Raw genomic sequence first — 14,412 nt, 5'->3', positions numbered from 1 at the left:
AAGCAAAGCAGCTGAGAAACATCTACAGGAGAGAGACATAAGCTTACTAATTTTATTCCATAAAACTTATGAAGAAGAGACGTTGAAACAAAAAGTACTTGTGGATGCCACCCAGACAAAATAGGGACAAACGTTGCAGTCTCTTTCTTTAGTAGTTTCCTAATTTCTTCAGCAAGCAATGTCAATGGATGTTCGTGTACTGTTTCTGAGTGGGTGTCAACAGCTTGTAAAGTCTGCAGGGTCACATAATATATCATGTACCTTTTTAAAAATAACAATATCCTTTATCAATATCAAACAAAGAGATTAATTGAGAAGAGGATAAAATATCTTCTAAAGTGAAACAATGGAAGAAAAAGTATATAATAAGTCACACTTTCAATCCTTGAAAAAAACCCGCATTGCCCATATACTTTTATATTGCAAGAAATTCTGCCATTACTCTCCAGAAATGAAACCTAAATGTAGGCCAAGCATGCCAATCTCCATCAGGTTTTAAGATTTAGTCAACATTAAACTTGGTAAGAGTAACAATTTTATAAATTTTGACAAGTGTGATGCGTAATAAGCAATCATATGAAACCATAAATCAGCAATAAATTATATGGTTTTAGGCAGCATAAAAAAAATAAGATCCTCGCCCTTTAATATTTTTTTATACTCCTATATAATACAAATTATAATTATTAATTAAGACTTAACATATCCACTAGTATTATAATTGTAATGTCCAATAAGCAGACAAATAGAATGCTCAGAAATGCTACCAATTCATAATACTAGAAATCTCTGCCCTCAAATCAATACCAAATTACCAATCAAGCTTTTCAGCATATAGTTTAGCAAACTAAATTCTCAAGCCTGCATCTTTAACAGGCATCTTGTAACAATTAAGTACCTTGCCTATTGAGGTGAGGAGAGTAGCCGAGTGGTGGCACTCCCCATCTCCAAGGGTCAAATTCTCATGCTAGCAGAGGTTGGGGGTCGGGGATTAGTATGGGCAGCTATTGGGCCTTGGCTGAAGCCCTGAGAGAGGGTAGGCCCAGGATATCATTTACCCAGGAAAAAAATTGAGTAACTTACCCTTGCAAATGCACTTTTGATAGAGGAATTCACAAACAATTCAATCTGATCCTGATCGCTGATAGTAGACTGCATACAAATAAGTAGAACATCCATTGGGGAAAAGGAACAGAAATATGTTAGCCTATTCAACAAAAAAAAGGAGTTAAACACATTTTTACGAGTTGTCTAGACAAAGAATGGGTTTGTCTAGAAAGAAAGTTAGACGTACATGTTCTGATTCCTCCACAAGTAGTCTTCGAGAAACCATTGCCACAGTTGCAATATTCTCCATCTTTTGTGAATCCTATTAGATATAGCAAACTTATAACTTTAAGTTCTCGTTTCTGAGTAAAAGAAGAACAAGAAGAAAGTGGAACCTCTTATGACACAATGATCTCACAAAAGCAGTATCAAATACTTTAGGAATTTAACTAAATTAATGTGAAGATGCATTAAAAGAACTTAATAAAGGTTGTTCTATTACATATAAGTCATTCTCAGTGACAAATCAATTCCATAGTACAATCAGGAATCAAGACGAAGAGATAATATATATACTCCCTTCGTCCCTAAATAGAATGCCCATTTTTCCATTTATGTATGTCCCAAATAGATTTCCCATTTCCTTATTTGGTATGGGTCCACCAATAAAAATATTATTTTGCTTTCAATTTTTATAATATCACACACTTCCCCATCTGGCCCACATTCTCTCTCCTTAATAAACAATTCATACAAAGTGTACCAACTTCTATATTTAATTATGATTTAATACAACTAAAGTCTTACACATGATTTCTTCTTAATACTTGTGCCCAAAAGAAATGGGCACTCTATTTAGGGGCGAATGGAGTATATATCAAGGTAGCATGTAAAAATATTAATTGAAACCGGGTCAAACTTACCCATAACGAAAGAGTGAAAATGTGCACAAGCATAGAATCTTATAACAATTTGCAAGAGTAAATCGATAGGAGTGCACCAAAATATAACAGCAAAACAAACTTTAACTGAAATGAACAATACTAAACTCAACACACCAAAGTCCATGAGCTCAGCACTTGCCCCTTCTATTTGAATACTATAGATCTCAATTCATGAATGTAACTGACCCACGGAAAAAAAACGCGCTCGCGGTCGCGTTCGCGGGAACGGTCGCGTTGTCACGGGAACGGCTTGTAACGGCGAAATAGAACGTTTCGCGGCCGACGCGGCGTGAATTTTTTTAAAAAATTCACATTAATATGTTTTAACCTTATTTGCATTTTTTTAGTTTATGGAGCATTATTAGAACATAATATAATCAAATCTAATAGAATATCATGTTTCCTCAACTATATAATTAAATCATAAAAAAAAATGGCCAATATTTGAAAAGAACGGATGTAACGGGGATAAAATCGTTCTAACGCGGCGAGTTCGCGTTACGGAACGGACAACGCGGTGAGAAGTACGTGAATTTCATTATGGCGTTCCGTAACGGGATTTCGCGGAACGGCAAATCCAAAATCCGTTACAGAACGGCCGTTCTGTAACGGAACGGGAGAGTTTTAATTCCATGAACTGACCTCAGAAAAGTGCAGGTGATAATCTGCCAGCTGTCTATCAGCCCACTTCTGGATTGGCCCAAGAAATGATTGGAGAAAAGAGGTAGTTTGTGATCCTGTTTCACTTTCTATCTTTAATTGCAAGCTTTTCAGGTGCAATCTCTCCTGTGGGCCACGCTGTTCTTTCAAAGAAATTTTCTTCAGCTGCTCGATGGCATGAAGAAGCATTCCTTTTTCATTCGTAATCACTGACTGATGCAATAATCCAAATGACTATTAGCTGCAATATCCAAATGACGATTCTAAAACATGTAAACATTAGTATAAGCAATTGTGTCACATATTGCTAGATATACCTAAAGACAATAGCACAACTGCAGATGTATACATTAAAAAAGAAAAGGGCAACCATAAGCAAAATTCTCTACACCCTAAAATTTAGCATCGCAACAAGTTCAGCAGCCGCGGCCAAAAGGGGGAAAGAAAGGACACAAAAACACACCCATAATTGAAGTAACTAAATAATACTCTCATGGACATTGATTGGGAAAGATTGTCACAAGTTTTGTGAAGGGCCATTTGGTACTTCACGATAACCAAGCAAAGGCAAGGAAATTATCAAATTTATTGTATATGACATTCTTGTATTAAAGTAGAAGGCATATAACTTCCACTTAATATAAGGTAAATGAGTATCATAATTCATATACCTGACGAAATAATACCCAAGCATAAGTAGTATAATGTATGGTCTCTGTTATTCCCAGTACACGCCATGTCGACTTCAAAAGCTCAAGTATCTCCTCCACTTCCTGTATTGCAGATGACTTATAAAAACAGAAATATTTACAAAAAAATTGCTATAAGAAGGATCAAATAATTGAACCACACAGGAATAAGGAGAACCTACTCAATGCACCCTAAAGGCCTAAACATATCATTTCCATGAATTACCTCCATTTTCTTTTAGTTATACTCAAAGGACTCGGCATGTTTCCTGATGCACAACTTGGAACACTAATATTCCTAATTGCATTTAAGTAAAATTATAAAATTTTGAGATTATGAAAACTATATAGCAAGACGAATCTAACAAGATCCAACATGACCTTGATTTTCCTTTTGTACATATCATATATTTAAGTGAAAGTAGAATATCGGAATAGTGTCAAAAGTCATATGTTACAACTTAAAAAAACGAAGGAAGTTATAAAGCGACAAGCTCTAAAGTTTAGGAAGGCTTACATTTCTCATAATAGAATTTAACAAAGGAATGAACTATATTAATTGTCTCACTCAAGAATACTTTACTTATCTTGAAATAGAGGATCAATTTACGCCATTCAACTCAAAGTCCTACATGGATACGGTTGCAAGTTGCATATAACAGAACCTACGTATCTAACAACAACGTTACCCCACTGCCCCTAAAGAAGCTCCAACCCCAATCGGGGTAAACCAGGGTCAAATGTACATAGCTTTACCTGCGACAATAGAGTCTTCTACCAACTAACCATTAGTCCGATATACAACAGCTTAGTGCTATTTGTGTTGGTTTCCACTTCAAACCCTCCCTCCAGAGGTTGAGCATAGTATAATTTACAAAAGACATTCATTCACAAAGTCAATATTTAATAAGGTGAAAAGGATGGCACAAGTTTGATACTCTCTTCATCCCATGATACTCCGCACACTTTTCTTCTTCATCCATCACAAATTAGGTTACACACTTCTAGATTTGGTACAGGCCCGCTACATTATAAGACCTCTCCTTTTCCCAGTCTGAGAAATTAGGACACTTCCATTCAACTGAATAAATACTTCACTACCTCCCATCACTTCTACATATCTATAAATAACATTTTATGATCAAACACAACTTACATCTTCCAACTATGTGCCATAATAAATGGGCGAACTACTACGGGATAGAGAGAGTACTTGTCACTACATTATTATGTAATGCTACAACATGGACACCAAATGTTCCTTCTCATTTCCTAGCTTCCTTGCATCAAAAATAAAGGGCCAGAGCTGAGAATACTGACCTCTGTAAGCCTTCCCTCATCCAGAATGTCAAAGACACTAAGCAGCAACTTCTCATACAGCCGAACGTTAAGATGATAGCCATCAGCCCAGTGGCAAACTTCACCAGTTAAGTCACCACGAGCTGGCCTCTCAGCAAGAGAATTAGCAACATCCATAAGAGATTTTAAGCATTCCGACCTTTGAAGTTCTCCTGTATTTCCTGGAAGGAACTGCAGAAAGAAGTAAGAGTAAGATGGTTTAGGGATTTAAGGAAAAGAGTAAAGAGAACATATTATCAGATAGATGCATCTTAAATTTCCACTTCTAGGGTTTTCAAAATATAGAAGTATGTGAAGCCAGGAATATATGCAGTAGCAAAGTCTACCAAAATGTAAAATTTGAGGGTTCTGGTACACATGTCATATGGACAAGACCCAGTAAAGGCCACTATAACTAGCAATAATTTTGCATTTTTTATACAAAAAAAAAAGAGCAAACAAACTCTGAGTTACTAGCATTAGCTGCCTATGACAGTAGAAGACTTATCTGTCTCCTTTGTTTTCTGTGTTTGAACCACAAGGAACAAGTATTAAAGTAAAAAGAAAATAAAATAAAAAACAGTAATGCCTAAGATGTCCCTAGAACTTAACACAATTTCACATTTACTTCATAACAAAAAAGTTCCAGTCCATGGGAAATTAGAACTTTTCAAAAACAATGTAAGGACTGATGCAATTGATAAAAGACAGTAGTAGGAGAAAATGAAAAGCCTATTGTTCAGCAGTGACAAGGAGAAACCTGTTTCCAAAGACACGTGTTCCCATTTTTTAGTTGGAAAACAGGCAGATAAATGCATAGTCATATAGACTGACTCATTATCCTCCTCCTCGGAAAACATATCATCAAGGGAATGCACAACTCGGAGCGATCTATGAGCTCAGCAAATGATTTACACAAAGAAACAATACAAAAAGGAAGAAAATTGTTATCTTTCCAAATGTGGAATTACATTTGATGACCAGAACAAGTTCCTTCCTACCAAACTCTTGGAAATAAATTCACTTTGTATACCTCATGTTTTTTATTAAACATTGTCAACATTTAGCTAAATTTTTCTAAACTGCAATAATCCTAGTTCTAAACTCTATCACTATCATTTTTTTAAAAGATAAGATGAAGGGGCTCACTTGAGGGGGAATAAGGGAAATTTCTCAAAATCATGTCTATACTTGGTTGAGCCATTCTTCTGTAAAATACATGGTCAACTTGCAGTTTTCCACATCAAAATCCTAAATGCTATTGCTAGCTACACATAACTATATAGAATCGAGACTGAAATTCTTACACCAAAGTAAAGTATTCTTTAAGCAAAAAACCAAAAGTTGACAATGACTTAATTTGTGAGTGCTAAGGGGTCACTCGTGATCTTATCCAAAAAGCCAAGAAATAATACAGCAATACTTCTGGTGAAGTGCTTCACTCAACCATTAAAAAAGTGATACTAAAGCAAATATCTTGCAAGCTTCACATGAGCATGCTATGTCTTTGAGAAAGCTGGTGGTTCCTTATTTTCCATATGCACCACCATAAAATATGGGAACAAAATTCCACACGTCACAATCAACTAATGCTTTAGCCTTCTTATTCCATGCTACCAAAATATCTTTGATCCGGGCAAGGTTGAAGTCAAAAACCATAAAAAAGAAAAGCTCAAATGTCCGAATTTCAGCTGTTGAGCCGCTTTCTCTCCGTTATGCTTCTCTACTAAATATTCGTATGATCTTCCTTCAGCCCTACTTCCCCAGAAGAAAATCCTATAACATGCGAAGGTAAACCATGCTTTCCAGAATATCATAAGTCAGGACATACATTGAATAGAATATAAAAGTGTAGTTTCCACCACTGACACCAATAAGCACTCATAGAGATACAGACATGTACAGAGTACAGTTACATGGAAGAAAGCACATTAAATGTATGAGTTTCATCATTTCTTAAACATTGTCAACACTAAAGGATTCATATGGCAGATTGTAACAATTACTCGCACCATAATTGATAATGGGATTCCCAATATTATCATGAAAACCATGGGAAAACAGGGTTAATATTCAAAATTAACAAATAACGAAGCCAGCAAAGAGCACGCACCTCAGATTCCTCAATTTTAGCTAGAAGAATCCTCATTTCATTGGCCTTCCGTCCGGATTCTCCAAAACCAACAACAGGATGATTAATCAGCCCCTCCTCCAACATGTTTAACTACACTGACACAAAATCATGTATAGCACGGATATTAATTTAGAACATCATATAGAATCAACAGCAAGAAGTCAGCAAGAAACACAGAGGGGGCCTCTATCTATGTAAGAGAATGCATCCGTTAATGTGTCCAGGTTAATTATTTGAAGAAGTGTGGAGGCAGGGGTTAACTAGAGAGACAGCACACAGAAGGTTAGTGAGAGAACCAGAAAATGTCACCTGTCTTTTCTGCCACCGTATGTATGCCTTTTTGTCAGAGAATTCTGTGCGTGAAATACAGCGTAACAGCTCCAAGGGCACCAAAAGGGTATCCATTCTTTTCCCGGCCTTTCCAGCAAGAGCATTAAGCAACCCTTGTCTTGTTCTGATATCCATACCCTCTGAGATCTGAATTAACGAGCCAAAAAAAGTGGAAAATAACGGCAACATTTTAGGATTTTAATCTAACTTTAAAATCCGGTAGTATGTAGAATACAAGTATATATTTGAATTTTTTTTCTTTTTGGTAAGTAATATTATATTATATAAGAAAGGCGCCAAGAGGGTGTTGCTAATGAAAAAAGCCCTCGAGTATCGTGGAGCTATTTTTCTACTGACTCAAGGGAGCTCAGGTATATATATCACATATATTTGATATGCCACATGAATCTACTTTTAAGACAACTTGAAGCCTCCTAAGTCCTAACAAGCTTACTCTATAGTAATTTGGATCTTAAGTGAGCAGTAAATTTATTTAGCATTTTGGACCCTAGATCCTAATTGCAAGATGCTACTCCTACCAGCAGTTTCAGTGAGCATTTCGCACCTGAATATAAAAAAGCATTATTTGTCCCTTACGCATAAGTGCTATAAGCTACACTAATGCTGATACTAGTACATGAGCTAAGCCAATAGTAAAAAGCTAATATATCCATTATTAATTCTAAATGTTACTGAATGTAATTAGAACTAATATCAATAAAAATGATAAACAAAACAACAATAATTTCCTTCGTTATTTTAGATTACCATCATTGTTATTCTTATTATAAAGAAAAATTGTCAGAAACTAACATATATTGACTTTTACAAACTTATGCAAATTTCTAAGGGGAGGAGGGGGGAATTGAATATGAAAAAATTGTTTCATAAACGCTACCAATTCATAATATCTGTTAACTCCCACCATTAAATGGCTCATCAACCCAAACCCTCTACCTCCACCACCTCCTCCTCACCAAAACCACCACGGCACCACCTCCTCCTTCAATAACACCAGCGCCTCTTCCAACCGCACCACAAATTCCTCCTTCAGTGCCACATCTAATCCTCCACCCACATTAAATCTTTCACCAGAGGCCTTTACCTCCAGCACCTCACCTTCACCATCACCACCTTCACAAACACCATAATCTCCTTCAACTTCTATCTCTCACCTAGCTTTGTTATAGCGGTGGTATTAATTTTTAGCATTCCTAGTTTTAATTTCTTGTACATAGTCATTAGGGTTACTCAATCTTTTTTAGATAGCATTTAAGAGCTTTTAGGTCAGTTTAGTTCCTTTGATTGGTTAGTTGCTTGAAATGTCCACCTCCTTGTATGTTCTTTCTTTGGGTGCTTTTGTCATCTTTCAATACTTGGTTGATGCTCAGAGGGTGTTTGCACGAACCTCGACTAAAGATCAAAGAGGAGCGCCAAAGAAGCATCAAGGAGCACCAAAAGGGCCAAAAAGGCGTCAAGGAGTGCAAAACAAGGTGACCCGAGCGCCTAGGTCACCTTAAAGCAAACTTCACCACGGCTCCTAACCCGCCAAGGTCAATGAGTTGACCACCCAGGTCAAGTCCAACCCGAGAGCTCAGGTCGGGTCATCCCATCCGGGTCAACTAATTTTCCGGAAATTTTCTCTTTCACTCTCCTTTTTGTACTGGGGTTTATTTGTAATTACACTTAGTTATTTTAGTATTATATAAGTCAATTTTTTGTCATTTTAGGTTAAGATTTCATTACTTTAATTTTAAGTGAGATTTTATTTTGGTTAGCATTCAAATTTTTAGAACCCTTAAGTTGAGCTTGAAGCTTTTGAATTTCATTTTCAGATATTATTCAAGATAAAAGTTGGTAATTTCTTGTTTATTTCACTTCCTACTATCTCTAATCTTGGTTATTTTATGCTTTACTTTGATTAGATCTTATTTTCTTAGATTATTAAATCCCATTTCTCTTTCCCCTCCATTGTTCTGATGATGAGATTTCTTGTTAGTTTCCCAATATGATGTGTGAGTAGTTATCTACTAGGGGAAGGGATGTAGCTTTCAATTAGTCCTTAGATCCTTAATCTAGGTTAAGGGGTTTGACATTGGGGTTTAACTTGCTAAACAAACTTGTTTTATTTTTTGGTTTTTTGGGTGATTGATCACCACCTAGCTTGGAACCCCTAGTGAAGCATTGAGAAATGAAGCTAGGGGTGGACTAGGTTTGGTTGTTAAATAGAGATCTCTATGAAAATAGGCATTTTTTGATTTAGGGTTTCTTGATTAATCACCCCATTATGAATTTGCTAGATTATTTACTCGTGCCATGAGAATAAGTCATGAATGATTAATCGGGCTTCCTTAATTAGCTCGAGAGAGTAAATAAGGTTCTTATTGAATGAGTCTTCCCCTTGCCAAACCCCCACCCCCCCACATTGTGTTTCCCTTTGATCTTGATTTTGGATGTGTGGATTCAATTATTGCGAATTCCCTCAATCCCCTAGTTTCTTTACCCTTGATTTACATACAATACAGACTGAGTCATATTCTAGTACAAGGAAACCCAAAAAACATACAGTCCCAAAGTAATGTTAGCTCCATTTTAGTTATATTAGCCTACTTTTTCTCCTAACCAACTCCTCAAAAGTTTTTGAACTTTATATAAAGGTGACTACCAAGAACTCTGGTAGCTACTTTACATTGAAGGCGAATTAGTGAATTTAGAACCAAGATTTACTTAAAGGACTAAGTAGATATCAGTAACTAGTAACAACATACCCCTTCTAGTGGAAAATTAGGACTTCTACTATAGCACTAGCATAATTAAATTTCAGCTGCATACAGCAGTTACAACTTACATGTGTAGACAAGCAATGTGATTTGAACTACCCACTTGATTAGGATCAGGGTTAGCAAAATGAAAGCAAATATTGATGGTAAAACATAAATTACTTCAAAAGGATCCAACAAAGGACATAATGAAGACTCAAAGCTCTACTTTGGATTACCTCCATTTGAACCCGCATAGTCTCTAACAGACCAACCAAGCCAGGTGCACGTTGTGGCTCAGCTGCAACATGCTCAGTTTTATTACGTCCAAGCTTTTTCAGTAGTTTGGATGACTTCTTCTCTTTCTTCTTTTCTTTTGATGGTACAATAAGACCACTACACATCAGACACAGCGAAATGCAGAATGAGAATGATATGTGTTTGATTAGAAGAGGAAAAAGAAGGAATTCAGTGACAATAATGTGCTATAGCTGATAGTGAGCATGATGAACAATTGGTAATAAAGCCCAATCCATGACAGACAGCATACCCTGAAGCTCCAGCACATGCTAAAAGGACCTCATAAGCAGTTTCTCGAAGATCATCATCAGTGATGCCTGTAAACATAAAAATCATAATACCAGCAACCCCATCATGACAGAAATCTTCCTTCAGAAAATAATTGCAGATGTAAATAATTGCAACTCTAGCAGCAAATATGGTCGGATACAAGAAAAAAACTTGTGTAGAATAGAGCATGTAGCACAAAGTATTCTTTGTGGAGTGAAACTTCACTTGTAGTTTGAACATCTGCTAGTATAATAGAATTTATCACTTTATCTAATGAAGAACTATAGTGGGAGGATTGTCAATTATCTTATATGTTATTCTTCAGTAGACATGCAATTCTACCCCCCCCCCCCCAAGAAAGTCCTTTACATAATAAATAAATGTATTGATTCCTTTTACAAAGGCATGTAAATGTTATACAATATTAATCTGAAGACAATTCCCTTTCCCCTTTCTACTAGACCTCAAACCAAGAACCCCATAAATGAAGAACCTCACTTTGCTATACCAAATTTCCAATCTCTAAGACACCTTATATCATGCTACCAATACTTATAGCAATCAGAAGCTTTCTAAGGCTAAAGTTTAACCATTCAAAGAATGCAGCTTAATCTCACTTCATCAATCAGGACAAAATGTTTTAGCTAGCACTTTGGCAGTTTTTTTACATAATTTCAGCACATAATTGCCTCATATAATGCATTTTAGTAAATCAATGTTACTTCTAAATTCAACATTTAATTTTCTTTTTTTCACATAACTACAATTACATCAATGAAAATTTGCAAATAATGCCCAAAGATGAATTATTTTCCTAGTAAAGCTTAGTTCCAAAAAGATTTGAAGTACTCAATTCCATCCCCACACTTTCTATTACTCCTTCCGTTCATGTTTAATTGGGAGTTGGCACATTTGCTTTTGCACATGGACAAAGGAAAAGGTGCAAAAGGTAGAGAGAAGAGTAAAAGTAAGGAAAAGGTGAAAAGGTAGAAACAAGGAGAGTAAATAAGAGAAAGATGGTGAGCTAACCTACCATATAAAGAAAAAGGGTTCAAATGTCCTATTTAAAAAAAAATCCCTAAATGGCAAATGTCCCAATTAAAAAGAAATGGAGGGAGTATAAGGTCTTGCAAAAAAAATGCATATTCCAAGCAACATTGGATTTTCAAGTGCTTAAAATATGATCTAAGAAAAAAAAAAAAAAAAAACTCTAGGAATTATAGCCAACACTATCTTGTGGTGCAGCTAATTCAAGAGGTCATTTAATTTGATTATTTACCTTCTTTTCTCTGGTTGAGAACTAGTGATCCTAGTTTATTTACCTTTGTCTCACAAGGTTCATATTGATGAAGAAACTTCTTTACTCATCATTGTCTCTGTTTTTCTACTATATGGAGGGGGGGGGGGGAGTGAGTGAGAAGGGGAGGGAAAATGTAATGACCATTTTGAAGGAAAAGGACTTCTACGTAAAGTTTCAAGTTGTGCAAGTAGAAGTCTACATGCAAAGGTCTTTATCACCTAGCACATGGACCATCCAACACTAACCCAAGTCCAATCTCAAAATAAAGACCAGACGAGAAGGAAAAAAAACTATCTTAACTGAAAAATCCAAGCTCCAAAACGAACCCAAACACCACATATGTTGCTTTTTGTCTATATTAAAGAACATGCATGTAGATTCCAGATTAAGGTTTTATGAACAATCAACATTAAGAGGGAAACAATCGCCCAGCAATATAACTCACGGTAACCACAAGCAGACATTGAAAGGTTTTGTAACACATGATTGCCTAACCGTACTTGCCTGTAGCAAAAGTTGGTAATACTGCCACAAGATCAGAAGCATCATTTGGCATTCGCCTTGAAGCTCTTCGACTATCAACTACTTCCAAGTCATCTTCATCGTCAAAATCCTCAATGTCATCCACTGTCAATTCTTTAGCTTGGTTTGAACTGAAAGATTCAGCCACTGACATGCTCTTCCTAGAGAGCAAACCTACATTTGAAGAGGTATCTTGCATAGAAGACTCTGAATTCGATAACACGTCTTCATCAAAAGTCTCCGATTTCGACAAACTGGGAAGAATGGTGGACGAGGCAACTAGTGGTACTGATGGTGGTACTCGTCTCGGAGGCGAACCCGAAAGTTCATGGTTGGTAACAAGAAAAAACTCATCATTAGTGCCCCCATTATTCTGCAAAGATAGCCATTACTAGTCTATTATTCCGCAAAAATAAACCATGCAAATACTCCCAGAAAAACATCATTAAATTGTTTAAGCATTGACTGACCATATAAGGGAACTCTGAACCATCATGATAATCTCTGATAGCTTCAGACAGTTCAAGCATCTCACCTACATTACTAACACTAATTAATGAAATAACCAAACATTTAATCAAAACAATTAATTACTTCCTCCGTTCCAAATCAGTCACAACACTTCTCATTCTCGAAATTTTCAAATTCGTGACAAACATTACTTTATAAATTAACATATTCTCTCTTTCCTGATCACATGAGTCCCTCTTTTTATTTCTCTCTATCTTTCTCCTGGTCACATGGGTCCGTCTTTTTATTTCTCTCTATCTTTTGTCCTATTCGCATTCAATATACTCATTAAATCTCGTGTCTCCCCCGTGTTGCAACTAAATTGGAACGGACGAAGTACAACAACAAAAAAAACAATCCAATTACACAAAAATTACCACCTTTTTTAACACAACTAAGAACATAATCAACACTGACTTGATCTAGATCCACATCATCTAATGAAACAGCACCAGGTGGGAGTATAACTTTCTTAATCAAGCTACCAGAAAGCATGTAATCGAGAAGCACACGCCTGTCACGCCGATATCGTTGCAGAAGCTCTAGTTCACTCTCCCTAATAACAATTTCGCAATAAATAACAGAAAATTTTAAGTAAACAAGAAATTAAGATATACCCACATTGCAGAAAATGAATACAAATAATGGGTGATAAAGAAATGGAGTGTTGTGTTGTACATACCCTTCCATTGATTGATTTCAACTGCAAATGAATGCGTCAACAACTTTTTTTTACCTAAAAATGAAAATTTTATACAATAATGGTGTATCTAATGAATGGGGTTTAGGGAGAGATTTGAAAATGAAGTGATTGAGTGTTCATAAGTGACTGTTTAGATGGAAGCTGGAATTTGATGAATCTAGAGAGAGAAAGACAGAGAGTTGTAAATTGTAATTTGTAGTACTAAAGTCTAAAATGAAGGTATAAATTCACATCTTTTAATACTTTGTGACTTTCTAATGGTACGCGTACGCTATTTGAACGAGTTGGTATCTGTATCACTGTATGACTGTATTATACTACTCGCTCCGTCTCATTTTATACTTTTCGCATTCTATTTTGGGTGTTTTAAAATAAAAAAAAGCTATATACAGCTCTAAAAAGCCCATAGGTTTCTTGCCTTATTCATCATATCGTGGAAGAGCACAGTTATGGTTCGCTGGTACGTCGCCTCGGCGTTCTTTAGACCAAACGCCATTACCTTTATAATGTTTTTTAAATTGGGAGAGCAAGAATCAGTCTTTCTTCATTTCTCGAGAGAGCAGAGCAGTCAAAGAATGAACCAAATGATTGTTTGAGAATGGCTATTCTTCAAAAAAAAATGGAAATAAGTTGCATTGATCTTTTATTACATCGTTTGTCGTAAAATTTTTCCATAAATCCACAACTTATTTCTATTTTAAGTAGTGTATTTATGTCTTATATGCAACCCTAAAGGCTGCATATAGCATAATCCTTTAAAATATTATTCACATTTCTCTTATTTTCATTTTTTTAACATCACTTTTTACTCTCCCTTCATCTTTTTTACATAGTTTTTGACACTCTCAATTAATGTTCCTTAACTCTCATGGTTTAAGTATAACAAAAAAACATTTTTTTACTCTA

At 35.8% G+C, this 14,412-nt stretch overlaps 1 protein-coding gene across 2 annotated transcripts in view; it reads right to left on the bottom strand.

The window, feature by feature from the left end:
• Nucleotides 1-13,725, bottom strand: part of LOC104887567 (hypothetical protein) — a 28,020-nt gene extending 14,295 nt beyond the window's left edge. Inside the window, exons 1-14 of one of the 2 annotated variants that reach the window (XM_048639684.2) lie at nucleotides 13,486-13,725; nucleotides 13,184-13,359; nucleotides 12,764-12,828; nucleotides 12,276-12,666; nucleotides 10,452-10,518; nucleotides 10,141-10,297; nucleotides 7,122-7,289; nucleotides 6,792-6,902; nucleotides 4,661-4,870; nucleotides 3,323-3,424; nucleotides 2,634-2,864; nucleotides 1,295-1,369; nucleotides 1,084-1,152; nucleotides 48-233 (exon numbers count right to left, since the gene is read on the bottom strand). In XM_048639684.2, the coding sequence (XP_048495641.1) occupies nucleotides 48-233; nucleotides 1,084-1,152; nucleotides 1,295-1,369; nucleotides 2,634-2,864; nucleotides 3,323-3,424; nucleotides 4,661-4,870; nucleotides 6,792-6,902; nucleotides 7,122-7,289; nucleotides 10,141-10,297; nucleotides 10,452-10,518; nucleotides 12,276-12,666; nucleotides 12,764-12,828; nucleotides 13,184-13,359; nucleotides 13,486-13,493 (2,016 nt within the window). In that variant the 5' untranslated portion in view covers nucleotides 13,494-13,725. The remainder of the gene's footprint in view (nucleotides 1-47; nucleotides 234-1,083; nucleotides 1,153-1,294; nucleotides 1,370-2,633; nucleotides 2,865-3,322; nucleotides 3,425-4,660; nucleotides 4,871-6,791; nucleotides 6,903-7,121; nucleotides 7,290-10,140; nucleotides 10,298-10,451; nucleotides 10,519-12,275; nucleotides 12,667-12,763; nucleotides 12,829-13,183; nucleotides 13,360-13,485) is intronic. The other variant, XM_048639685.2, reaches the window with a different exon arrangement.
• Between the last annotated feature and the right edge of the window lie 687 nt (nucleotides 13,726-14,412).

The sequence above is a fragment of the Beta vulgaris genome, chromosome 2, assembly GCF_026745355.1.
Source record: "Beta vulgaris subsp. vulgaris cultivar EL10 chromosome 2, EL10.2, whole genome shotgun sequence".
NCBI classification, from domain to species: domain Eukaryota; kingdom Viridiplantae; phylum Streptophyta; class Magnoliopsida; order Caryophyllales; family Amaranthaceae; genus Beta; species Beta vulgaris.
This window is presented reverse-complemented; position numbering and strand designations above follow the sequence as displayed.